We start from the raw sequence: 23,676 nt of genomic DNA on the forward strand, positions 1-23,676 counted from the left end.
CTCATGTATAAAAGCGGTGCCAATCAATAAAATAACAAAATCAGAGCTTGGACTGCACACATAAAGCGATCCCACCAAGGACAAGAGCCATTCCCAGCCAAGTTTCTATAGTTAAGGTCAGTTAAAAATGCCATACAGCCACTGAATGCATAACGGTAAGCTCACCCTTAGATATCACCTTTCCCTCAACATACCACTCTCCCAGAACAGTAAACAAAAACGCAGTCGAGTTCGTTATCGGGACTGTAAGACTGAGCTCTATATACACCCCAATCGTCAGATGGATACCCAGTAGCCAACAGCAAAAGGAAATCATGCTAAATACCGTGTTTCCCAACAAGCAGGAAAAACCACACGCTCCCAGTCAGGTTAATCAACAGCGGCACCGAATACGCCGGCGTGCGCAAAAGGTTCACCACTGTCCAGAACACTGTGACAACTTTCTCTCTAATCCACGATGCTGAGAGGAGTGACGGCTTTCTGTGTCTCGTAGTGGGTTGACTGCTGTTGCCTTGCTTCGCTTCGTTGCGGGCGTTGAAGTCAACGGCGGCACGGCGGATAAAGGGCGTGGTAAATCCCCATGCCAGGCCAACGAGCAGAAAGCTCAGAAGATAGCTGAATGCACCGGGATGCCCTGTAGGCGGAGGGGTATCTGGATCCATCTAGTATCTCTGGCTCCAAGTATAAATCTCTATACGTGCCAAAGAACTTCCTCTACTCTGTACTTTTTGATCGAGAAAGCATACTGGAATTCCGTAGGATTTTCCTACCGTTGGCCTACTATAATAGTTACTTACCTAATATTAGTAATTTACCCTTAATATAGCTTTAATATAATAGTAATACTATAAATTTAATATAATATTATATAATATAAAAATCTATATTAATACTATTTATTTAGTTAATATAACTTTATTCGGTGGGCCTGACCAAGCGTATCTCTGGGGTACGTTTGGTGAATGTCACGGCTTGAACAGAAGACAAGCTGATACGTTAGAACCCATGTATCTACAGCGACATGCAGAAGATGTTGGCTAAGTTGATTCTGTCTGATGCCCAGATATATTATTTGTGGCTGCTTTCCTGTCTGCGATATCTGCGGCCATCCTATCAAATGTCAGATTACACTTAGGCCAAGGCAAATTAGTCGGGGAGCAGGACAGAAACATGGATGGCGTTGCTCTTACTATGTACCCCTCTTGACTTGTAAACCGGAGCCTGGTTGGTTTGGGAGCCACATTCTACACAACATGGACCTCTGGAGGGAGACGTGTGTGTGCATTCATTGGGGCTAGGAGGGAATGACATGTATCCTATCCTGGTAAACACCACTTGAGACCGGAAAGGCATTCCCTTCGGTCTGCACATTAGCGAAGCCGACCATGAGCATATAAAAGAGAGGGATGTGAGGACCCCTTTTGCAACCTATTTTCTGGTGTTGCTCCCCAACACAAAAAGTTCAAGTATGGTCAGACCAGACAATCTACGCAAAACGCAATCATGATTTGCGAGTCATCCTTTTTGGGCCTTTTTCTGGTATGTATGGATACGTGAAATGCTACTCGACTTCGCTGCCCTTCTCCTCGTCCAACTCTGCGGCGAGGTCTTTGGCGGACGTAATTTCTTGAGTCCAGCATTTCTCAATGATATGACCTAGCCATGTATTGGTCGTTGAGGGAAGGCTGTCTCGCCGCGGCCAAGTGTACAGGTCCCCTGGTTCCCTCTGTCCCTGCGCGAGATCGAACCTGCACCTTTGGCCAGTCACAATCTCAAACATGACGGCGCCAAATTGCCCAATGTCAGTCATGATTGAAAAACCAAGGTCGTCAGAGCCGTTCAGGTCCCAATCGAGAGGCATCATCACTGATTCTCCAAAATCACTGAACTTAACGGATAGGTCATCAGCCAGTAAAAGTTGTCCAAGCGGATATCAGCGATAATGATGCGACATTCATGAATGTGCAGCATAGTGTGCGCCATTGATACCAACCAAGATAGCTGTATCGATTTCTCCGGTCGCGTTTCAGCCAGGTAATGTCGAAGATCTCCATTCTTCATAAGATACATCTGGATCGAAGGGTCGTCTGATGAAAGATTGAAGCAGCGTACAATCCCGGGATGGTCACCCAGTCTTCGATAGATAGCCTTTTCATCTTGAATCGAACGGATAAGATCGGGGCGCTCATCGTAGTTCCCTTCTTCAGGAGTCAATCTTCCAGTAGCCACAGGCACCCCGTCAACCTCTATAGGCCTTAAAATTCGAGGTATTTTGAGCGCATACTGTCTTCGCTCAATGACGATGCCTGTACCGCCTATGCCAATCACTCTCTCCACAACCTTAGTACCATCAAGGTGTAGGAACGCCGATTTAGTTGATGGCAAAGGTGGAGGATTTTCGCGAAAAGAGGTGTAGGTGGAATCCCTCCTGGCTCTGAAGCACCTGCAAACCTGAACAAAGGTGGAAGAGAACCAGCTCTTTTCTCGAGAAGACGGATACATATGACTTATCGGCCTGTGTTGCACTTGGGGTGGAGAGTTTAGAATTACTCCGCAATAAAAGGGACGTACTGAGGCCGCCGGGCATAACTTGGTGGAAACTCTGACTGAGTACTCTGTCTAGTAGAACAAAAGTGCCTTTACCTCAGTATCTCAGGCACTCTCCGGCTAGCCCCTTCGAGCCTAGTGGGTAAAGCATATAAGCAGTGCAGCGACCAGAGATGACGAACGTCATCTCTGTGTATGATCTTTTGGTCGAGTGATATATGCTGTAGCATCGCTGCCAGCATACCGCCATTACATTAAGTATTTTCTTGACACACAATTTGGGCAACAAAGAAACTATCCTTAGGTGTGACACTGCTTTTGCAGCCGACTGCAGATACGAGACTAATATTACTCTCAGGCACTACGGAGTACACTCTATACAAACGAAAAAAAGCGCTATATTAGCTTTATACTCTTCTCTTCATAGGCGTCAGGGAGCCCCTCAATCTCATTTGCATTTAATGTTTGCAGTGCCTTCATCGACATTCAATAGCCTTGTCAAATGCTTGGGTGATTGGATCATAGAGTTTCTCTGGCTTCCCTAGAGTCCCAGTCACCAATCCGTTGCGATACGGGAACAAGATTCCTCTCAGCTCTCTACAGAGACATTTAACCTGGTCGAACTCTGGTGGGAACTCCTGCAAAAGATCCTCAAATCTATTCGCGTCCATATGACCGGTTTTCACATCGGCAATCTCCTCATAGCTCCCTGTGTACCACTTCTTTAGTCGGCTTTTATTAGGCTTGTCTTTCGAGCGACCATAACGCTCCCATCCATTATGGGCACACTGCCATATAAGTACATAGAAGAACGACTCCAGATCGTGCCGATAAGTATGGTCAATGTTAAGCAGCACTTCTATCGCCATAAATTCCATCGTGCCGGTCTGATGTCGTGCTCCTGTTGGCCCGCTACCTAGCTCCTTCGCAAGATCAAGGTCAATTAGCATGCCTGAGTAACCATTGGCAATTTTAGGATCGGTGATGATGATATTATTCTCAGAAATATCTCTGTGCAAGATTTTGCCCTTGGTGTACAGAGAACGATGTGCTCTGATTGCATCACGGAGTGCTAGAAGCAGCTCTTTGGGCGAATCGAACTTATAAATAGCCCTGCCGGCCGGGTATATCGCCAAACAGCGCAGGACTCGATTTTCGAACAGCTCTTCTTCCTCGGTAGCGTAAAGACTGGCTTTCTGCGTCTCCTCCACAGAGAATGCTACTTCATTTTCTTCTGCTGCGCTATCTAACCTAAGGTTGCTCGACCGTGAACGTTTGAGAGGTTTGGCTGCAGATTTAGTAGACTGTTTTCTTTTTCTCGAGGAGCCCGAGGATGAACCTTTGGCGATGCTTAAGCTCTGGAGCTCCGTGAACGATTGGGACAGCTGGAGCTGTGGCTGAGACTGGGTAATGGAGGACGACGTGCTTGGTGCCATGCTGCGGAATTGATAAACTTTCTTAAAGTCAAGACCTTTGCGCAATTCTGCAATGCTCGTGATGGATCTGTATCCAATCACCCTGGCCACACCCTCTACCTCGCGTTGATGCGCTATTTGAAGAAGGTCCATCTCGGGCTGCCGTCTGGCAGAAGTCCAAGAGAATTTGACAACACTTTGTAACTTGGAAGGATCATGGTCTTTGGTTAGATAACAGCATGTGCCGCGACAGACCACCGCCAGCTGAACTGATATGGGCATCGGTTCCAGTCGCAGCGGCTTCTTCTCGCCAGTGTCAATATCCCTAATGGGGACAGTTCGCGTCCCGTCGTCACGTAGCATAGTGAATGTATCTAGACCCAGCTCCGCGTCACTCATCAGCGTGTATCCGATGATCGCACGGAAGAACCGTTCGGGCTCGTTGTGGATGTCAAAGGAGCCAGAGCTGTATGGCCCCGATCGATCAGTCACCCACATCTCCATCTCCGTCCCACAGAGAGTGAAGGAGTGAACGAACGGACGGGTCGGCTGGGCGGCAAAGACGTCTCGTACATACCGCTCCATCTGAAGAATTGTGCCCTTCTTATTGTAATTTGACTGTTTAAGTTCACCGACAACGCGTATATCCTTCCAGCTATGTGTTGGCACAAGGTCATCACCGGCTCGCATCTTCATCAGCACGTCCACCTGTCGTTCAGCCTCGGAGTCTTTGAGACTCTTTTTGCCTTCGGTAGAGAAATATATCCCACGAGTTTCGGCCAAGAAGGTGTCCTGCAATCGAAACCACCAGTCTAGAACATCATTTTGAATTGGCAATTCTGGGAAATCCGATAGTCCAGTGTCATCTTGCTCCTGTATCTTCTTATAGATATCGATGAACTTCTCTTCCCAACTTGTATTCCGAAAATACTTCGCATCAAATCCCCCAACATCTTTATGTGTGCACGTCTTGATCTCGTCAAAGAGCCTCTCCTCCACCAGTTTGCGAGCTTGCTCGTTACCGCGCTGGGAGGACGACGTCGATCTCCAAGGTGTGCCGTCTGATGTGGGAGGAATTGTCGCAGGAGGGGTAAGTTGGGAGACAGTCTCAATAAGTTGATGAACTGCTTTCCAGATATCAACATCGGGAGCCTTTTGAATCACTAGGTGTACCAGCGCTCGATAGGGATTGTAGTTAAAGCTTCCCTTCCCTTTCCGGAGGCGCGTATATAAATCCGCCAGGTCCGAATCCGCTTTTTGATCGTTTATCTTTGACGAAAGATTTAATGCTGCATCAGTTCCCTGTAATGTATAGACAAGTTTCGTTATTGTATTTCGATAGAGATGGTCGAGATTATCTGAGGCACCATCGTAAAACACCAACCGTGAGTCGTACACTTTCTCTTGAAGTAGGTCACCTAGCTTGTCGAGTGAGTCATTTAAAGGATATTGCTTGATAATGTCGCGGTCGCCCTGTGAAAGGCCCACCATTTTCGTAGCATAAACATATTGTACTCCTGAAGAGATTAAACGTCCCGAGCCTCAATCTTGTTTTTGATCTAAATCACATGAATTTTCTCGGCCGCTTTGTACCTTCCACTAAAATTTGGAGTGGTAACTATTTATTTTGTTTGTCTAGTTTTTGATAAAGGTAGTTCAGCTTGGCATGCGTCGTTCAGAAGTCGATCGGATATAGCGAGGGCTTAGTTGCACCGACAAGACCAAACTGTACAGTTATCCGAATTTAGCGAATGAGAACTCGGTAATGTCTGCTTTTCTTGAACAAGTCGCTTCTCGTTGACTTGTACTCATCCCCTGGGATGTCTATTACAGGATATATACGCAATCAAGAAATACCTTCTTATGCATTGTTATGAATAAGGAACGGGATTCTAGATTGCGTATAAAGTGTAATGGCAGTATACCGGCAGCGATGATACAGCACATACCACTCGACCAAAAGATCATACACAGTGATGACGTTCATCATCTTTGGTCGCTGCACTGCTTATATGCTTTGGTGTTGGGATGCCGCGTGATATGTGGGCTTGGAGGGCGTACATGCTGGTGACATGATATTTGACATGTATAGAAGTATAATGAAGAAGAATAATAATAAGTTGACGTTACTAATCGTTTAGTCAGATTTTAAATATTAGCATTAGCTTGGCAGATTAGTCATACCCGCAAGTTTATTTCCACTTTGGTTTTCGTCTGACTTGATGAATCATGAAGCTGAGATGAACGACGGAAGATGAACAAGATGGTGTTTAGCTGAGCTGGGACTAAGTTATCCGTACAAACCACTACACAGCAGGTCTCTGGCTCTACGGAGAACTGTATATTCTTGGTATGCAATGGTGGTTACTCCGTGTTGACTCTTCGACTGAGGCGACGACTAGTGATCCTCTGCTGCTCCGTATTATATTCAGATTCCGGATCCCCGCACGAGTTGACCCGGGGATGAAAAAGTGTAGCCTGCGCTTGTGTGGCTAAGGGCAAGATCGACACTTACATAAATCCTGCCGCGTTTCCCTTTTGTATCCCGCTTCACTTTTGTCTTCATCTCCGTCAACCGTCAACCGTCAACCGTCAACACATTTTCACACCCAGCACCAGAGAAGACAGGAAGGGAGCAACATGCATTTCAGGCATTTTACCAGACAGAACTGGCAGACGTTCCGCCGACGCCCGCTAGCTGAGATCTCCGGCGCAGTCGGTGACCTTGGGACCTTTCTCCCCATCCTTATCGCGTTGACCATAAATGGATCAATCTCCCTGCCGAGCACACTAGTGTTTTCAGGAATATGGAATATCCTCACAGGTCTGTTCTTCGGCATCCCGCTGCCTGTGCAGCCCATGAAGGCCATCGCGGCCGTGGCGATTGCGGGGAAGTATAATGCTGGCCAGGTTGCTGCTGCCGGCCTCTTTGTAGCCATCTGCATTTTACTATTTAGCGTGACGGGAGCTTTGAATTGGTTTTCGGGGATGGTACCCATCCCAGTCGTCAAGGGAATACAGGTCGGAGCTGGTTTGTCGCTTGTTGTGTCTGCCGGAGCTACGTTAAAGGGCTCGTTATCGTGGATTGAGCCGTCGTGGGCGGATAATTATATCTGGATGATTGCTGCCTTTATCGGCCTGGTAGTAACAAACGTCTACCGGCGGATGCCTTACGGTCTGAGTGTGTTTATTCTCGGGCTGGTGTTTGCATTCATACGCCTGGCAGTATCGGACCATGGCATCTTACCTGGCTTCCGTCTCTGGAGGCCATGGCTTACGGTCCCGAATTTACTCGATTGGAATGCAGGCATTCTTGACGCTGGGGTTGGTCAGGTACCGCTTACGACACTGAACTCCGTCATTGCCGTTGTGCATCTTGCTGCAGACCTGCTGCCGGACGTACAGACACCGACGGTGACAGAGATTGGGCTGAGTGTGGCTGCCATGAACGTGATTGGCATATGGTTTGGCTCGATGCCGGTGTGTCATGGATCCGGCGGCCTTGCAGCTCAGTATCGATTTGGTGCTCGTTCTGGCGCAAGTGTTGTTTTCCTGGGACTCGTCAAGGTTGTCGTCGGTCTGCTGTTTGGCAACACGATTGTCGACCTCCTAGCAAAGTTTCCAGTGGCACTTTTGAGTGTAATGGTGATTGCAGCAGGCCTTGAGCTGGCTAGCGTGGGTGAGTCGTTGAATACTTCCTCGGCATGGGATTTGAACGGACACGGCGGTAGCGGAGGCCTAACCGGAGCGATCTCTGAGGTGTCGCTGGGCGCTGACGAGCGGAAAAAAAGATGGACAGTGATGATTGTCACAGTCGGGGTGCTGGTTGCATTCAAGAACGATGGGCTGGGATTTGTAGCTGGAATGCTGTGCCACTGGACATATGACATCCCCGCTCTCATAGACAGGCTTCGATCTAGATTCTCACACGGTAGGGTTAGACTGCCCACCGACAGCTGAACATGTATCGTACATAGACTAGAATGCCGCCCAAGACCCTCGTCTTCACCCTAGCCTGACCATGGTTATCACTTGTAAATGCCGATATGAAACTCAAGCTGATGCCGGCCAAAACATGCGCCAGGCTGGGCAACCCAAAAGCGCGCAGCTTTTTCCTCCTTTTGGCCGTAAATGAGGCGCTAAGCCTGTTTTGGTTATTTTCTGGAGCGGCCGCCAAGCTTTTTCCTGTTCAGCCGCCAGAAAGTTTAAGTTTTTTTTGATTAAGACGAAATTTGTTTGGCTCTTGTTGGTTCTTGTTGGCTCCTTTGACTTCATGGTTCCTGATTCTGACGCCAGCGAGGCGCAATCAAAGCGTGTTCAGCTGGCTGCGAACCGAAGATCTTTCTGATTGCTCCGGTATATAATGACAAGGCAATACTCGCCGGTTGCTGGATTAATTCCAACAATCAACCTCTGCTACCTTGTCTTCTACTATCACAGCGATAGTATTGCATCTCAACTCCACACACCTTGATATACCTCTACGATATATAAATATCTACATTTCACCATGACTGACGGTTTGCACCTGAAAATCGACGTGAAGAAAGAGAAGAAGTCACGAATATACAAAATCACCTGTGGCAACAACCCAATGCCCATGTATACGGTGGAAGTAAACAAGAAGTCGAAGCCCCATGCCAAAGTGATCAAGAACAGCGCACCATTTAGTGCTCAACCTCCACCTCCACCGCCTGTTCAATACCAACAACCCCCTCCATATGGTTTCCAGGGCCACAACCCACCACAGCAATTCAATCAGCCATACAACCAGCAGTACCATCAGCCATACCATCAGCCATGCCACCAGCCATATAATCAACCGTATAACGCACCCTCCCAGCCTCATAACCAATCGTACTACCAAAGCTTCAGCAATTATCAACCCCCGCCAGGCCAGGTTATCGGCACAATAACATTTCACGACCTCTCATCCAAGATAGACGTCTCATTCAACGGTGCCAATGCATCGATGAAACGCCCTGATCCTCTAGCTTCAGGCCGCAAGTTCCAGACTCCCAACATGGGCAAGATGCAGTGGAAGGAAGATGGCCTGTTCAGCAGTAATCAGAAACTTGTGGATGAGAGGCGTAACGTGATTGCCAAGTACAAGAAGGACGACGATGAGATCATTGTCTTGCTGCCACCGAATCAGATCGACCTGCACTTGGATATGATTGTTGTCACTGGCATCGCGATGATCGACGCGGAAAGAAAGTCCGACAGTGATGGAGATTTAGTGGAAGGGGTTATTGAAGTTATTGCTGGATAGGGCTTTTGCCTTCCTATTTTCCGTCGCGCTATAACGCCGTTGTCTTCTAGTTACTCTTACTCTGCATCTTTGGTGTTTTCATCATCTTTCTCTCTCAGCCAATGGACTTTCTGATTAGTCAGCAATTATACGACAATGTTTATTTTATTCCATTTTTAGACTAGCGCCGGAGTCCCCCGCGTTTAAGTTATTTGAGCCTCGGCATTTCAAACCCGATTTTATACATTTTTGGAAGTGACATTATATTCGAACTCCTTTGAAGAAGAGTGTAAGAGACATTATCATGGCTAATACTTCTGGTCTGACGGCCGAGCAGGTCGCCTCGTTTAATGAAAATGGCTTCCTATTGATCCCTGGCTTCTTGTCCAAATCGCAAGTCACCTCCCTACTTGACACCGCAAACAATCTTCTTGATAACTTCGACATCGCCACCCACCCTCTCACCCGTTTCACTACCGGAGATGATCCTTTATCGAAATCCCAGCATGTTGGGGACGAGTACTTCCTTACCTCCAACGACAAGATCCGTTTCTTCTTTGAGCCCGGCGCATTCTCCGCCTCCGACCCCTCCAAGCTCCTACACGCTAAAAACCGATCTATAAATAAGATAGGCCACTCAATACATTCTCTCTCTCAGCCTTTCTCAGACGCAACACATACTGGGCCTGTGGGGGTGCAAAATGCAGCAATAGCAAAAGCATTGGGTTTCCGTGACCCCCGTGTACTGCAGAGCATGGTCATATGCAAGCAACCTGGTATCGGCGCTCCGGTGCCTATGCATAAGGATTCCGAGTTTCTGTACACTGATCCGCCCTCTGCCGTTGGATGGTGGATTGCCTTGCAAGATGCTGGGGCAGAGAATGGGACACTTGGATTCTGGAAGGGCAGCCACAAGACCGGCAGGGTTAGGAGGAGGTTTGTCAGGACTACGCCTTATCAGGCGGGCTCAGATAATGCGGGAGGAACAGAATTTGTGGAATGGAATGGGCCGAATCTACCTGCAGGTATTGACGAGGAAAGTAAGGGGAAGGAAGATTACGAGCCTGATGAGAAGGACTATGAGTTAGTAGAGATCAAGGCGGGTTCGTTGGTGCTGATCCACGGCAATGTGCTGCATAAGAGCGAGAATAACCCGAGTGACAAATCGAGGTTTGCATATGCTTTTCATGTTATTGAGGGAACAGAAGGGTGGAAGTATGATGATAGAAATTGGCTACAGCCTCCAGAGGGAGGCTTTACAAGACTGTTTGGTCAGGACTGAAGTGGAACAGAGGTGAAAGACTTTTTTTGTTATATACCTCAACTCCTTACTTGAGGAATCATAATGCAACGCCAAACATCCAGGGTGTATCACCGATGTACAAATCCAAAACATAAAAGTAAACACACAATATGAGGAATTAACAGATCACGCTTTCAGCATATCTAACATTCCTCTTGTCTGCCATGCCTGCTGGGCTCGATCAACCTCCTCCTCTACCCGTCGATGTAGCTTATGCACCATGTTATCGATGTGCACTGACTGCCCGAGATGCGCAGAATATATGTCCAAAATATTCATAGACACTTCAACACTCAAGTCGACCAGTCGTGGGTCAGGAATGGCTTTATATACCCATTTTAGGATGGGTTGCAGGGTTGTTTCATCTCGACCAGCCAAGGCGGTGCGTAAAGCGGCCCGGTGTCGTAATGCAGTGAGCAATGTGATGATAGTGATCTTATCGCCCGTCTCGAGTACTCTGTCTAGCGAACTGCTGTATCTGCCCTTGCGCAGGTCATTTTCCCATGCACTTTCACGCTTACGTTTTTTCTTTCCCCCCTGGTCGGGGTCAATGACGATATCGATCCCTTCACCGACAAAGTCCATTCCACGCAGCCGTTTCTCCCAGCCTTGTCCACGAGCCTTCTGCTTGTTCTTCTTTGCAACTTGACGGTCGTGCTCTTCTAGTTTTCCTTCAAGGAGAGCTTTCATCTCTCGTTCCCGTTCTCGTTCACGGACCTTTTGTTCTCCTGAGAGCCGTGTGCGGATCGAGAGAACGCCGGATTGCATGCCTACCACGATATGTCTGTCCTCTCTCTGGGGTCCCGAGCTGACGACGCCCAAGGATAGGATAGGAGATGGGTATTTGGACCCTCCAACAACATTCCAGCCGGTCGTCTCGAAGACCTTCATGTGGCCGTCGAGCGAGCCACTGACGACTCTGCTTCCGTGAGAAGCTACTGACAGACAGGTGACGGTCTTTTGGTGGCTGTTGATCATGTGTAGAGGCTTTCCGGCAACAACATCCAGGACGGCAACCTGGTTGTCTGCAGAGGCCAGAACCGTCGTGCCCAGAGGCATGGGCTGCACGCTCTCTATCGGCGCAGGCAGCTTGAACGTCATCACCGCCCGGCCTTCCGCCCTGGTGTCCCATAGCCTGACGGTCTGATCGTAACTGCCAGAGATAACCAAGTTCGACGACTGAGCTCCAGGCATAAACGTGCCGCTTCGAACGTAGTCTGAATGTCCAGCAAAACTCCTCACACTCTTCTCACTAGGCAAATCCCACAGTCGAACAGTCCGGTCGTCACTGGCAGTCAACAGATCTGTAGCACAAGAAGGCGAAAATTTGGCTACCCATGTTGGCTGCTTGTGTTCCTTCCATGTCCGCAGTATAGACCTTGAGTTGACGTCGAATACCTGTACGGCACCAGTCTCATCTCCGGCAACCAGAACACGGCCGTCAAACCGCACATCCGAGCAGCGTGTGTTGTCATCAAAGCGTGTGATGGTCTTGAGTAGCTTGCGAGTTCGGATGGAATATATCTGGACTCGCGCGCCGGTGGTTACGGTGAAGATGTCTGGAGGTTGAATTGCAGCGGGTAAGGAAGAAGACGTCGGCGCAAGTGGCTGGGAGATGTGTGTTATAGGCGTGTTGGAGGGGGAGGAGAGGAGCAAGAGAGACTTGAACGACCTCCAGTATAGCTGTTCTGGGGTGAGTCGGGTGGTGGGAGTGGTGGGCAGCTTCACCTGCGGCAAGGGGAGAACTGGCGCAGCCATTGTAAAGACAATTATTAGTCAACAAGTTCAATTCCACGATACTGTAGATGCTGTAGCTGTTGATATCATTATCTCCATGTCCTTCAAGCTCTTCTTCTTCTTCTTCTTCCTCACTTCTACTCTCTCTTCCTTAATTCTTCTTTTTCCTCTTTAGGAAAAATAATTTTTTTATGTCGGTAACGGAGCTATATCCCCGGGACATCACGTGATTTGATGACTATAAAACACGGGACTATAGGGCTGAAGTGGGTCTCACGTGACTATCCCAGCCACCTAAAAGGGGAAGTCACCTGATTGGCTGAAACTGCCACCAGCCACCGCCTTTTAGATCTGCTTAGTCATCTGCGATGCCCAAAGCTTGAACTCAAACGGAAAAAGACGAGACGAAAGAGGAAGAAAACAACGTTTTTGATTCAACTTCTTCACATTCTCTTCTTCTTCTTCTTCTTGTTGTTGTTATATGCACTCTCTACCTTCAGATATACTCACTCTTTTTGTCCTGTACTTGTCCATCCGCTGTCCCTCTTTCATCTCTGGAAAAAGGTTGCTTCTTGTATATACTATCTTAGACCATGCTTGAGGCAAGGAAGCTGTTGTGGTACGTCACCCAGCCGACCCCCTAGCCATTCCATTTATATTGTTTGTGTATCCAGCCAGGTAATGGTTCTTCAAGTGTGGCTATGAAATAGAGCTGCCTTGATATAGAACGTTTCTGCCTGTGCCAACTTCTGTTCCTTGTTTTGTTCCTTTCTTGCAGAAGGGCTGTCCCGGCTGACTGTGCTGCTAGTTCTCATTTTTAATATTCGAACGATCAAGTTCTGTCCAGCATGTTGACCACCGCTACGAAATTGGCCCTGGGCCAGCATACTGCAGGAATATACGCAGACATGTCTATTGACGGGCCGGAGATTGGCACCCTGGTCGCCGTCATCGACCGGGCGAAGAACCTGCCGAACAGGAAAACTTTGGGGAAACAGAACCCATACTGCGCTGCGAGGCTGGGAAAAGAGGCGAAGAAGACAGAAACGGATATGAGAGGCGGGCAAACACCAAAATGGTATGCGTCGTCTCGATTTAATAGATTAAGAAGGGCATATGCTAATTACGTCGGGGATATATAGGGATCAGGAACTACGATTTACTGTTCACTCTTCGCCGGATTACTATCAACTGAAGCTTTCCGTCTTCAATGATGATAAGAAAACAGATCTTATCGGAGAAACATGGGTGGATCTGAAGAACGTTATTGTACCGGGTGGCGGGCAAAACGACTTGTGGCACAACTTACAGTGCAAGGGGAAATATGCAGGCGAATTAAGAATGGAGCTGACGTACTACGACACTCGACCTAAAGATGAAGCAGTCATCGAGCGGAGAAAGGAGGCCGCCGCTGCTGAAAAGGCCGAAAGAAAGGGTACAACCGCTCCGGACAAGCCTCAACCCACTTCCAAAAGGACCAAAGGCCCGAGGAGGAGGCCATTGCCAGTTGACCCTACAGGCTCATCTTCCTCTGCCCCTCGTCGGTCACCAAATCTAGAAAATCAGCCAGCACAGCCAGCGCAGCCTCCCCCTGGACACAGTCCTCCCATCAGATCTAAGCAAATACCGAGCAAGGTCCCACATGCCAGTCAGGCTCAGCCGGTAACTACCCACCATGCCTCAATCCCCAAAGGTGCTCGACACTATGAAACGCCAGATGATCTTCATCAGCAATGGGAGGAACCCGCACCCAGTCAGCCTCAAGCGGCATATCCACCCAATCACCCGCATCAGCCTCAGCAGCATTATCAAGGGGACTATGAAAATGCCTACAGTCAGCACCCCACACACACAGAAGTTTCCCAGCCACCGGCACAGCCTCAGATGACAGCACCGGTGCAAACACAGACACCACCTCCGGCCCCGGCTCCAGTTCAAGTACCAGCTCCAGCTCCAGTGACGGCTTCAAATGATCATTCGTATGGCAATCCACATGCCGAGTGTTACTATGAGCCAGAGCGTATTGAATCTACCCAGCGGCACAGCCAACAGCCACACGTGGATAATCATTGCCTGTCGCAGGAACCCATTGCACGCCAAAGTCACCATGGCCAACAGGCGAATAATCATTATATCCAGGAGTCTGCTCACCGTCCACAACAGCCGCAAACAGATAATCACTATGCACATGAACCTGCTGTTTATCACAGCCATCAACAGCAAACCGATAATCATTACTCTCAAGCTCTGGTTGCCGTTAACCGGCCTCGAGGCCCGTACGAGGCACCACAAAGGAAGGCTGTCCGTCAACCAACCGGCTCCGACTCTCGACAAACTAGTCAGCACTCATACCCTCCAATGTCTAGAGGGTCCATGCATGGAAGTTCTGAGGCATATAGTCATCATGAGTCTCCCGAGTCTCATCAGCTTCAACTCACTCATAGCCCTTCCAACCACCCTGGGGCTAATCATCACTATAGCTCGTCAATGGGAAGAAATGACGTGTTTCAGGAGAGGCCCTTGCGGAATTCCATGAAACAGTTAGACTATCATCGCTCCGTTAACAGCCACGGCCACAACATTGGCCATGGACATGGTCATATGCAGCCGCAGGTCCATGAAGCTGACGAAGAACATGATCTCCCACCACCCCCCCCAATACACCGTGATGGGCTTGGAAAGCAGCCGACTACAGTGCAGCCAGAGCCAACGCAGTCCATGGATCATCACCAACTCACACATCGCTCACAGCCTATCCCGATGCCACAGCCACTCAACTTCAGCGGTTCTAGTAGAAATTCTCACCGATCAACTGGAGAAATGCACCAGGAGTATGTTGCTTACTCTCCTCATATCTCCAACCAGGGATACAGTACTTCACCAATCCCTAACTCTACCTCACCAACCCCATCATATCGTTCCACCATTCAGCCACAGGAGTTGGCGCTACCACCAGAAAGGCCAAATACATCCACTGGTGAATCAATTCCATCTGCTCTCGTTGCTGGGTATGACCAACAAGTCCCCCAATCTGACCATAATGTTGCTCGCCGCAGGAGCGACATCTCAATGCATCCAACTCATATCGATGATCCTCCCGCTCAGGCAATACCTGACAATCGGGTTGCCAGACGTCAAAGTTATGTCCCGCCTCAGCCAACGCGTGCCTCACCCTCGCCTATACCAGAGCGGAAGTCAGTTTCGCCTGACCCTCGACAAATCCCCGCTCGTAAATCCCTTACCCCACAACCGCCCCCGGTTACCGACCCGGACTCTCTTCCAGGAATTCCCTTTAGCCCAGACTCCTATGACTCGCTGAACCCTGCAGCTGCTCGCTCTTCTGCCCTTATTCAGCCTGCATCTCCCTATGAAACGCCTGAAGAAGCTATGGAAGCTGCGCGTCAGCATGAGGTTGACAAACTACGTGCTCTTGGGCCTATAATAGGTAATGATGGACGGGTTATCGATCCATCGGATCACTTGCCCCTTGATACTTGGGCACCGGAGCCAGAGAGGAAAGTTAAGAAGCCAGAGGTCGTGGTTCGGTTCAAACACACGTCACACACAAATACTGTAGACCCGCGAGTGAAAACACTGGATCGTACTTCAGCTCGACATTCATATCAGCCATCTTTGCAGTCGAGCCACAATACTCCTCCGGCTAGAGCTCCAAAACGTATCACCTACGTTCCTTTATCATCCAGCTCCAGTAGCGGGAGCACAACCAACACTACCACACATAACCGCCCTTCCTCTTCATCTCGCCAAACTAGCAGCAACGCACTTCGAGAGCAGGAGAATAGCTCATCAAATTATTCACCGCCCGCAAACATCATGACCCCCCCCCATTACCGCGCACGACAGGCCCAGGCTCAAGCCCAGACCCAGGCGCAAGCACACCGGCGTTCTCCTTCTCCTTGCCCTTCCGCTCATCCTCTGCATTCTCATTCACCCTCGCACTCAGGTATATCAAATTACTACGAAAAAAGTGGCCCACCTATTCCAGCGAAAGTCCCTATCCACCCTGGCTCTCAGAATTATTCTTCAAATGGTTATTCCAACGGCGGCATGGGAGGAGACCTGGATGCACTAAGCGAGGAGATGAAGAGGATTGATATTGGAGTCGGGAAGAACATGTCCAGTGCGCTTGTCAGGAAAGGACGACAGTCTTACGTTGAGAATTATGATTATGAGCAATGATGTCGACCTGAATAAACGCCGTGATACGCATACACGATTGTATGGCCTCGTCCTACGACCTTTCCAGCTTCCAGCTTTTGTTTCCTTACTTTTCTGATTTTCTCTTTACTTTAATTTCCCCCACTCCCCTTTTTCTGTTTCCTTGGTTTCTATAATCTTCTTATGTTATCCGTTCTATGTTTACACAATTTGCATATCGATTGGATCTGGAGTGGATGTGGATGTCCTTTGGCACGTTTCGCGTTAATCGATTTTGAGGATAACCGGTTATGGAATAATACAAACATTGGACCGGTGCAGATGGAAGCAATAATCGGTTGGGCGGTTAGGCGGTTGGGCGGGCGGTAGGTTTGACCTGGTACCTTGTTACTTGCCTTTGCATGTTCATTTCGGATAATTTCTCATTACAAAAAAAGAAGAAACCAACAACTTAGAGACGATATATTTGAAATACATCCATATCCGGATCCCATTCAACCTTTGCTTTCAGCTCTGTATTATAACTTCAGGGTTCGTCTCCTATAAGGATACAGAGCGAGGCCGTCAGGTGACATCCGTCCCACACACCGATACTCTCCTCTACAATAAACAAATGTATTGGGTAGAAGCATCTTTAATAAGTCGTTAAATAGTTTCATTATTTGTCATCATTCATTAAATGCTATCAAGTCGTAAACAGCATCATTAGGCCTCGCAGAGTTCGCCGGTGATGAACAATGCACAGGCCTACCCAACCAGGATTCGTATGTATGTATGTTCGTTTGTATGTATGATCACAGAGACATATTCACAAATGAGAAAAGGAATAAAATCATATGTCCAATGCGCCTCTGAGAACTTCCTCAGCAGCAATGCCTGCTGTCCACATTGCAGAGTCATAATCATCCGGGCCATTGATATATAAAGCATGACCGCGAGTAGTGGCAGTTTTGTTTTCAAGGGGCTGGCTCCCATTTCTTGAATTGGTCTGTTGTATTTGTTCGTATAGAAGGCCTCTTTCTAACCGGCTGACGTATCCGGAGAGTCTGATATCTGCATTATTTCTGTCATTAGTATAGTCATCGTTATTTTCTCCTATATTATGTTCATTATAGGTGTCGTGCGTATTATTCTCCTGGTCATCAACATCATTATCGCTGTCAACACTGGCTCCTGCGAGCTTGTTAGCCCACCACCTAGCGCTCTTTTTTGTGTTTTCCTGGGCAGAGTGAACTTCATAATCCTGGAGGAGTGTTCCACTCCGTTCAAGCTGAGGGCTATCTTCAGTTGCCCAGCATCCGTTTCTCGCGCAATAACTCAAGAACTCTCGCCATGTTTCATCTTTTCCCGAATCAACGAGAACATTCGGGTTTCCTATTACAACGACTCCCTCCTTGGCTCGGGTGAGCGCAACGTTGAACCGCTTTTTCTCTCCTACCAGCCCTAAGCCAAGTGATTGGTCTTGCTTTACAAACTGTGGGCCGGACCGAGTGCGCGTTGTGCAGATGACGAGGAAGCGGGCTTCAAGACCTTGAAATGCTTCTAGAGGACCGATGTTGACAGAATGGAGATTGTGGGAGCGGAAAACATGTCTAAGATGGGAGACTTGGGACCTGAAGGGGGATATTATAGCAATCTCCTTGGGAAGTATGGACAAGGCTGGAGATTTTGGTTTGTCATTGTTAAGCACGTCAGAATGGCGAAGGAGGGACTTCACGTAATATAAGGCTAGTAAGGCCTCCCCAGGGTTGTAAACACCATTCCCTGCAGACCGGTGGAGAGCTTCTTCTACCTTATCCAACGAGGAGTTACAGCTGAATAGTACCGGCCAGCGATATGGGGGTTTCCACTCGGGCCAGGTAGGAACGGGCCCATCCGGGTTAGTAGGGAGAGCACATGGGATAAGGGTGTCACTGTAGAACAAGACAGATGGGACAGGCAATATGGCAGCATGAGAACGATAATTACGTGTGAGATTCGTAAATGCGGGGCGTTGAATTGGAAGCATCTCTTGAATAAGTTTCTTATATGGTCCTGCATTGCGACGAGAGAGCGGGTGATCTGCGTAGAATGGGCGAGAGAGTAGTCGCTCAAAAAGTGAGATGGAAAGTGAAGTGTCATGGTTGTAAATCCGAGGGCCTAGCTGATGGTGGTCACCTGCCATTACGAATAATGGCAGACTTGATTTTGTGTTGTTGGCGGACTCGTGGATAGATAGAGGGTTTGCGACTACTGTTAGCGGAATGCATACTGCAGGCTCGGTGTCATGTGCCGCCTCATCAATCAGCAGTGCCGTCCAATGAAGCATGTCTTGCGCATTGATGGGCGTTGTTGGTGAGACTGTAGACACGGTTTCGCATGCAAGTTTCATGAGATCTCGGTTGGTCAATCGAGCCTTGACGAGCATATCTGCGTCCCTGCATGTTGTAACAATAACTTTGTAGTTCATCATGGCTTTAAAACTGGGAAGGGAAAACATGTCGTTATCTATGTACGTGTAAGGTAGCAGCCCACTGGGAACCTCCGCAAACGTCCTTGCCCATCCGTTCAACCGGAACATTTCACCTGGTTTAAGATGGTGCGCAAGACGGTTTGCTAGAGTATCAGCGGCAGGGTTAGATGGTGCGCAAAGCAAAATATGGGGCTCAATATCGGAGGAACAGTTCAAAAGCTGCATAGTGCACTCCACGACCGTCTTTGTCTTGCCTGAACCAGGGACACCTGATATCAGAAAAGGGACGTTGCCATAGTTCCTAGAAATTATGGAATCCACGGCCTTCATCTGTTCATAGTTGAGATCGGGATCTACCCAATGAAGGTTAAAGACACCCTTTGGGAGGCTGTTTTGCATAACTCCATGTTGGGGTTCGGGGAAGAGCATGTGGCGATACCAGTTGGACTCATCTTGAAGGTTTCCAGAAAGCCCTCCAGAGATAAAAGGAGAAGACTGTGGCCAGTTCCAGCCGTTCTCAATGGCGATTATCGACTCCCAGAGCGGCACGTAGCGATTAGGCTGGACAGTGAAGAGTATATTGGCAAGCCAGGAGGAATATGTGGAGCTTATGGACATATCGAAATGTTCAATGCGTAGCCTGACGATCTCCTTGGCTCTGTATACACCCACTACGACTGCGTGAAGCTGTTGGCCGTTGAACCCTGGGGCAATTGAGCCTGTGAGAGTTGGCTGGTTACTTGCCAGCCACTCCACTCCTCTGGTCATCTGGTTTGGAGAGTGCAGTATCTGGCGTACGAGCACGGTGTCCCCGAGCTCGATGGCCGGGGCATCATCCTTGATGCCTGGGATTCTGATCTCAAATATCTGGTGCTGAAGGTCGACGAGCACGATAGGGATGTTATACAGACACAGGTGGGCCAAATCTAAAGTTTGTTGGTAGGCCTCCAGCAGGAGACACTCGTCGAAATAGTAGAGATAGATAGATGGCACCAGGTTCTTTACGTGGAGGGATATGGAGACTGGGACATTCCTGATGGGGGGCATGGCATGGGTGGTTGCAGGCTCAAGGAAGAGGCTGCCAGCGAACTGCTGAAGGTATGCATTGAAGTCTATAGTCTTCAAAGGGGCGGTATATTTACTCACAGCCGGGGAGTGGTTGATAGCAAGGAGATAGGCTGGGGTGTATGGCTGTGCAAATAGATGGGGGGTCCATCCTTGGGTGCGGGGGCCTTGGATATGAGCCGGTCCAATGATGGGGGCCGGGCCTGGGGTTTGGTGGGTTGCAGCTCTGGTACCGTTGGCGGTAGCACCGCCAAATTGCGGCCTATAAGCTATGCTGGCCGTCCTAAACTGCTCGGCATTTATCTGCCTGCTGTTGGAGGGGTCAATTATAGGGATTGCGGCTCTCCTGGGGCGTGATTGATCCATGGACAGCAGTGTAGGAGATATCCAGAAGGGGGAGAAGACAGAAGGATCACCTGCAGTGTTTCAGCAGCCCATTCTCTTTAGCTCAAAGAGGTTGTCTCGAAGTCCTGGCGTCCCGTCCGTCCGTCTAGTCGGCCGGAGATCTATAGAGGGAATAGAACAAAGAAACATAGAAAAAGCGAAGGCCAAAGCAGGTTTATTTTGGGTAACGCGTTCCTATGCTGTTGTAGACAACGAAGGAGGGCTTCAAAGTAAACCTGAAGGCATGAGGGTCTGGTGGAGAACGGCAGGAGGGAGACAGGTGTATTGGAAGACGGTCACTCGTATGTGTGTGTGAGGAAGAAAGAGAGGCACGAGAGAAGGCTGCATAGAGCGCGGGAGCAAGAAAAATAAAAGAACCAGCGGCGACTCCCCAGATACTGCCTCTCCACACGCAGTCAGGCCAAGTATCTTTCGACCTCAACGACGTACAGACGCCGGTATCATGAACGTCGTCGAAGCAAAGGATGAAGCAAAGAAGAAGAACAAGAAGTCTTGATGTCTTGCAGCGACTGGAAAGGGAAACCACGGCCCTTTGTTTATCCGGCGGCTCAAGCGGCTTATGTAACGTCGACCCTTGCATGGGAAAATCTCACAAAGAACCGCATCATGCACTCTGCACTTTGCCACGAGAGCGAGAACCCGTGGGGGCACTCCCTCTCGTGGCTTTCTGTGTGAGGTATAACGGGTGTAGTATTCCTTTTCCCGGTGAGAGGTTTCGTTTTCAGACGGGTGACATGCGTCTACTATGAAAATGTACAACCGGACCCGGCTTATACATCAGATCAGGTCGCATGGCTCAGTTGGTTAGCGCGTCGTACTAATAATGCGAAGGTCGAGAGTTCGACCCTCTCTGTGACCATCTGCTTTTTCTTTTTTCTTTCTATCTTTTTTTATTTTTTTATTAATAATATATAGAGTAGCTGTGGCCCATCTACGATTTTGTAACAGGCTTTGTGTGTTTTGTCGGCGTTGAATAAAAAAGAAAAAAAGAAAGAACTGGTCACAGAGAGGGTCGAACTCTCGACCTTCGCATTATTAGTACGACGCGCTAACCAACTGAGCCATGCGACCTGTTTCCTTGGAATCAGGAACCCCTCGGTTTCTTTTGACCAGACATGGTCGCTCACCATGTACTCTTTATATTTCGTTTCTTGATATAGCCCCTTTACTTTTTAAGCGACTCCCGTCCCACTGATCTGACGGCCTGTTATCCTTTTTGACTCCTCCACCAGCCCGGAAAGGATAAGCTATGGAGATCAGCTCTGCACACGAGTTCTACAACCGAGCTGTCACACCCCGCCAATCAAGAAACAGACTCGGCGGAGCGGTCAGTGAGCGAAGCCAGGGATAATCCAGCCAGCGAGCTCTTGGCTTGGATGGAAGGCTGGAGAGGGCTTGCCACCTGTCTGGTTGTCTTACATAGTACACACTGCACGCGAGGGTCGACAGCGGAGAGAAGAGGCAGACAGGTGAGTACAGCCCCTGGACACGTCGTCTATCAGTACATATACTATACAGACCGTCAACACCAACGACTAACTCGTTTACTTTTGTAACAGACGGAGAAGGCGGCGTCATTAGTCAGCTGGCGCCACTTGTGATGCTTACATAAGCTAAGAGGCACAAAACCTTCTGCTGACATCAACTTTTCGTCTTTTCTCTCCGCAGAAGACAACCCGCTAGTCACAAGAGAGATAGAGAGAACAGAAGAAGAAGAAGAAGAAGAAGAAGAACAAGAAGAGAGAGGGCCATCAGACAGCGACGGACAGACAGATAGAAAAGACAGAAAAAGAACAAGCAGACCGACAGAGACGGGAGGACGGGGCTCTTCTGGGACCGACAGGTTGCATCATTATCGCCATGCACGGCTGCTCCTGCGACTTCACTGTGCAGTGTGTGGCCACTGGCTGAAGTACTCGCCCACCGAGTATTATTACATTATATTACGGAGTTGATAGTTCTAAGCCAGACGGCAGAAACAAAAAAGAAAAAGAGGGAGTGACAAGGTGACAAGGGTCCCTTTATTTTTACCACTCTCTCTTGCAGACATCCGTCACAGACTAGGCTAGCCCTCTTGTTTGGTCTTGGTTCTTGGACGGGGTCTCCTCTCTCGCTCGTTCTCACATCCCTTTCGTTCGAACCGTTATTATATATATATATATATATTTATATCGACTCAACACCACCACCCTCTGGTAATAAAAACCTAGTAACAACGAGTTCTTCCGTCATGGTGACTCCGGAGTCCCAGCATACCGATTCAATGGCCTCGTTTGCGCCCACAAGACACTTTATCCGTGTCTCGCTCGCCTGTGTCCAGTGCCGATCGCGACATCTAAAATGTGATGCAAAGGCCCCTCGATGCTCTCGCTGCCAGGCAGATGGGAAACAATGTACCTATCTCAAGTCTCGCCGTGGTGGACGGCGCAGACCGGCCTCCTCGCCCTCTCCTGTCCCAGCAGACCTCCCCATGCACGCCTTGCCGCCGGACTGCACCTCGCTCCCCGTACCAGACGAGAATGTGTTCAACGATGTCTACTCCGGAGTTCCCAGGTCCATTCCAATGGTAACGCCAACTCGTGCAACCACAAGCAGCGGCAGCAGTCCTACACACTCAGAGGCGCAGACGGACGACCTGCTCAACATGTACTACAAGTACTTTCACATCTCCCATCCTTGCGTCCTCCCCAGATGGTCCTTTCAGATACGGCTGGCCCAGGACCCCGTCACCATGCGCCCACTACTATTGACCATGCAGTACATCGGTGCCCTCTTCACTCCCTCGGTATCTTCCACCTCCCTGGAACCGGAGGTCCTGCAGGCCTTTGCGGAGTTTCGGGCTTCCGGCGCAAAACCAACCGGATACCACGTCCAGGCCCTGCTGCTGTACTCCATCGCCGTATACTGGTGCAACGAAATCGAACGAGGGCTGAAGCTGCTCGATGAAACGATCCGGATAGCCCTCGATCTGGAGATGCACCTAGATTCGTTTGCGCAGCGTTATGGTGAAAACAATCGGCTGCTGGAAGAGAGCTGGAGGCGGACCTGGTGGCAGCTATACGTCGTCGACGGTCACGTTGCCGGGAGTACTCACACCTTTCCCTTTAGAACAAGTCATATCCAGCCCACGACAGCTCTTCCGTGTGAAGAAGAATTCTACGAGAAGGGGGTGAGTTACAAACACATATATATAGAAACGTATGGTAAGAACTGTATAGGCTAATCTTTAAACCTTTCTTTATTTTTTATTTTCGCCTGGGTCAGGATATTCCGAAGCCAAGAACCCTATATGAGTACGACATGCGCGAGTTTGCCGATGGAA

General features: G+C 49.0%; 10 protein-coding genes and 2 non-coding genes across 12 annotated transcripts; 6 read left to right on the forward strand and 6 right to left on the reverse strand.

Annotated features, from left to right (window-relative positions):
• Positions 1 to 40: 40 nt before the first annotated feature.
• On the reverse strand, positions 41 to 1,243 carry MCYG_08287 (uncharacterized protein; the record flags this gene model as incomplete). The annotated part of the gene is made up of 7 exons (XM_002843158.1): positions 41 to 105; positions 166 to 258; positions 326 to 662; positions 747 to 780; positions 847 to 881; positions 934 to 988; positions 1,191 to 1,243. The coding sequence occupies 7 exons, from the start codon at positions 1,241 to 1,243 to the stop codon at positions 41 to 43; spliced, it is 672 nt and encodes a 223-aa protein (XP_002843204.1).
• A 318-nt stretch (positions 1,244 to 1,561) lies between these two features.
• Positions 1,562 to 2,502, reverse strand: MCYG_08288 (conserved hypothetical protein; the record flags this gene model as incomplete). The annotated part of the gene is made up of 2 exons (XM_002843159.1): positions 1,562 to 1,883; positions 1,994 to 2,502. 2 exons carry the CDS (start codon positions 2,500 to 2,502, stop codon positions 1,562 to 1,564), a joined length of 831 nt encoding a protein of 276 aa, XP_002843205.1.
• A 521-nt stretch (positions 2,503 to 3,023) lies between these two features.
• On the reverse strand, positions 3,024 to 5,453 carry MCYG_08289 (serine/threonine-protein kinase Sgk2; the record flags this gene model as incomplete). The annotated part of the gene is made up of 2 exons (XM_002843160.1): positions 3,024 to 4,428; positions 4,540 to 5,453. The coding sequence occupies 2 exons, from the start codon at positions 5,451 to 5,453 to the stop codon at positions 3,024 to 3,026; spliced, it is 2,319 nt and encodes a 772-aa protein (XP_002843206.1).
• Positions 5,454 to 6,602: 1,149 nt separating this feature from the next.
• On the forward strand, positions 6,603 to 7,922 carry MCYG_08290 (sulfate transporter; the record flags this gene model as incomplete). The annotated part of the gene is made up of 1 exon (XM_002843161.1): positions 6,603 to 7,922. One exon carries the CDS (start codon positions 6,603 to 6,605, stop codon positions 7,920 to 7,922), a length of 1,320 nt encoding a protein of 439 aa, XP_002843207.1.
• A 550-nt stretch (positions 7,923 to 8,472) lies between these two features.
• Positions 8,473 to 9,234, forward strand: MCYG_08291 (conserved hypothetical protein; the record flags this gene model as incomplete). The annotated part of the gene is made up of 1 exon (XM_002843162.1): positions 8,473 to 9,234. One exon carries the CDS (start codon positions 8,473 to 8,475, stop codon positions 9,232 to 9,234), a length of 762 nt encoding a protein of 253 aa, XP_002843208.1.
• A 283-nt stretch (positions 9,235 to 9,517) lies between these two features.
• On the forward strand, positions 9,518 to 10,495 carry MCYG_08292 (phytanoyl-CoA dioxygenase family protein; the record flags this gene model as incomplete). The annotated part of the gene is made up of 1 exon (XM_002843163.1): positions 9,518 to 10,495. One exon carries the CDS (start codon positions 9,518 to 9,520, stop codon positions 10,493 to 10,495), a length of 978 nt encoding a protein of 325 aa, XP_002843209.1.
• Positions 10,496 to 10,642: 147 nt separating this feature from the next.
• Positions 10,643 to 12,295, reverse strand: MCYG_08293 (U3 small nucleolar RNA-associated protein 15; the record flags this gene model as incomplete). The annotated part of the gene is made up of 1 exon (XM_002843164.1): positions 10,643 to 12,295. One exon carries the CDS (start codon positions 12,272 to 12,274, stop codon positions 10,643 to 10,645), a length of 1,632 nt encoding a protein of 543 aa, XP_002843210.1.
• An 866-nt stretch (positions 12,296 to 13,161) lies between these two features.
• Positions 13,162 to 16,453, forward strand: MCYG_08294 (C2 domain-containing protein c; the record flags this gene model as incomplete). The annotated part of the gene is made up of 2 exons (XM_002843165.1): positions 13,162 to 13,331; positions 13,396 to 16,453. 2 exons carry the CDS (start codon positions 13,162 to 13,164, stop codon positions 16,451 to 16,453), a joined length of 3,228 nt encoding a protein of 1,075 aa, XP_002843211.1.
• Positions 16,454 to 17,264: 811 nt separating this feature from the next.
• On the reverse strand, positions 17,265 to 20,100 carry MCYG_08295 (potentail helicase MOV-10; the record flags this gene model as incomplete). Its single annotated transcript, XM_002843166.1, has 2 exons — positions 17,265 to 19,996; positions 20,031 to 20,100. 2 exons carry the CDS (start codon positions 20,098 to 20,100, stop codon positions 17,265 to 17,267), a joined length of 2,802 nt encoding a protein of 933 aa, XP_002843212.1.
• Positions 20,101 to 21,139: 1,039 nt separating this feature from the next.
• Positions 21,140 to 21,213, forward strand: MCYG_10580. The gene has a single exon. It is a non-coding gene; the product is annotated as a tRNA-Ile (tRNA).
• Positions 21,214 to 21,351: 138 nt separating this feature from the next.
• On the reverse strand, positions 21,352 to 21,425 carry MCYG_10581. Its single transcript has one exon. It is a non-coding gene; the product is annotated as a tRNA-Ile (tRNA).
• Positions 21,426 to 22,584: 1,159 nt separating this feature from the next.
• On the forward strand, positions 22,585 to 23,572 carry MCYG_08296 (C6 zinc finger domain-containing protein; the record flags this gene model as incomplete). Its single annotated transcript, XM_002843167.1, has 2 exons — positions 22,585 to 23,523; positions 23,549 to 23,572. 2 exons carry the CDS (start codon positions 22,585 to 22,587, stop codon positions 23,570 to 23,572), a joined length of 963 nt encoding a protein of 320 aa, XP_002843213.1.
• Positions 23,573 to 23,676: the final 104 nt, after the last annotated feature.

The sequence above is a fragment of the Microsporum canis genome, genomic scaffold (assembly GCF_000151145.1).
Source record: "Microsporum canis CBS 113480 supercont1.8 genomic scaffold, whole genome shotgun sequence".
NCBI lineage: Eukaryota > Fungi > Ascomycota > Eurotiomycetes > Onygenales > Arthrodermataceae > Microsporum > Microsporum canis.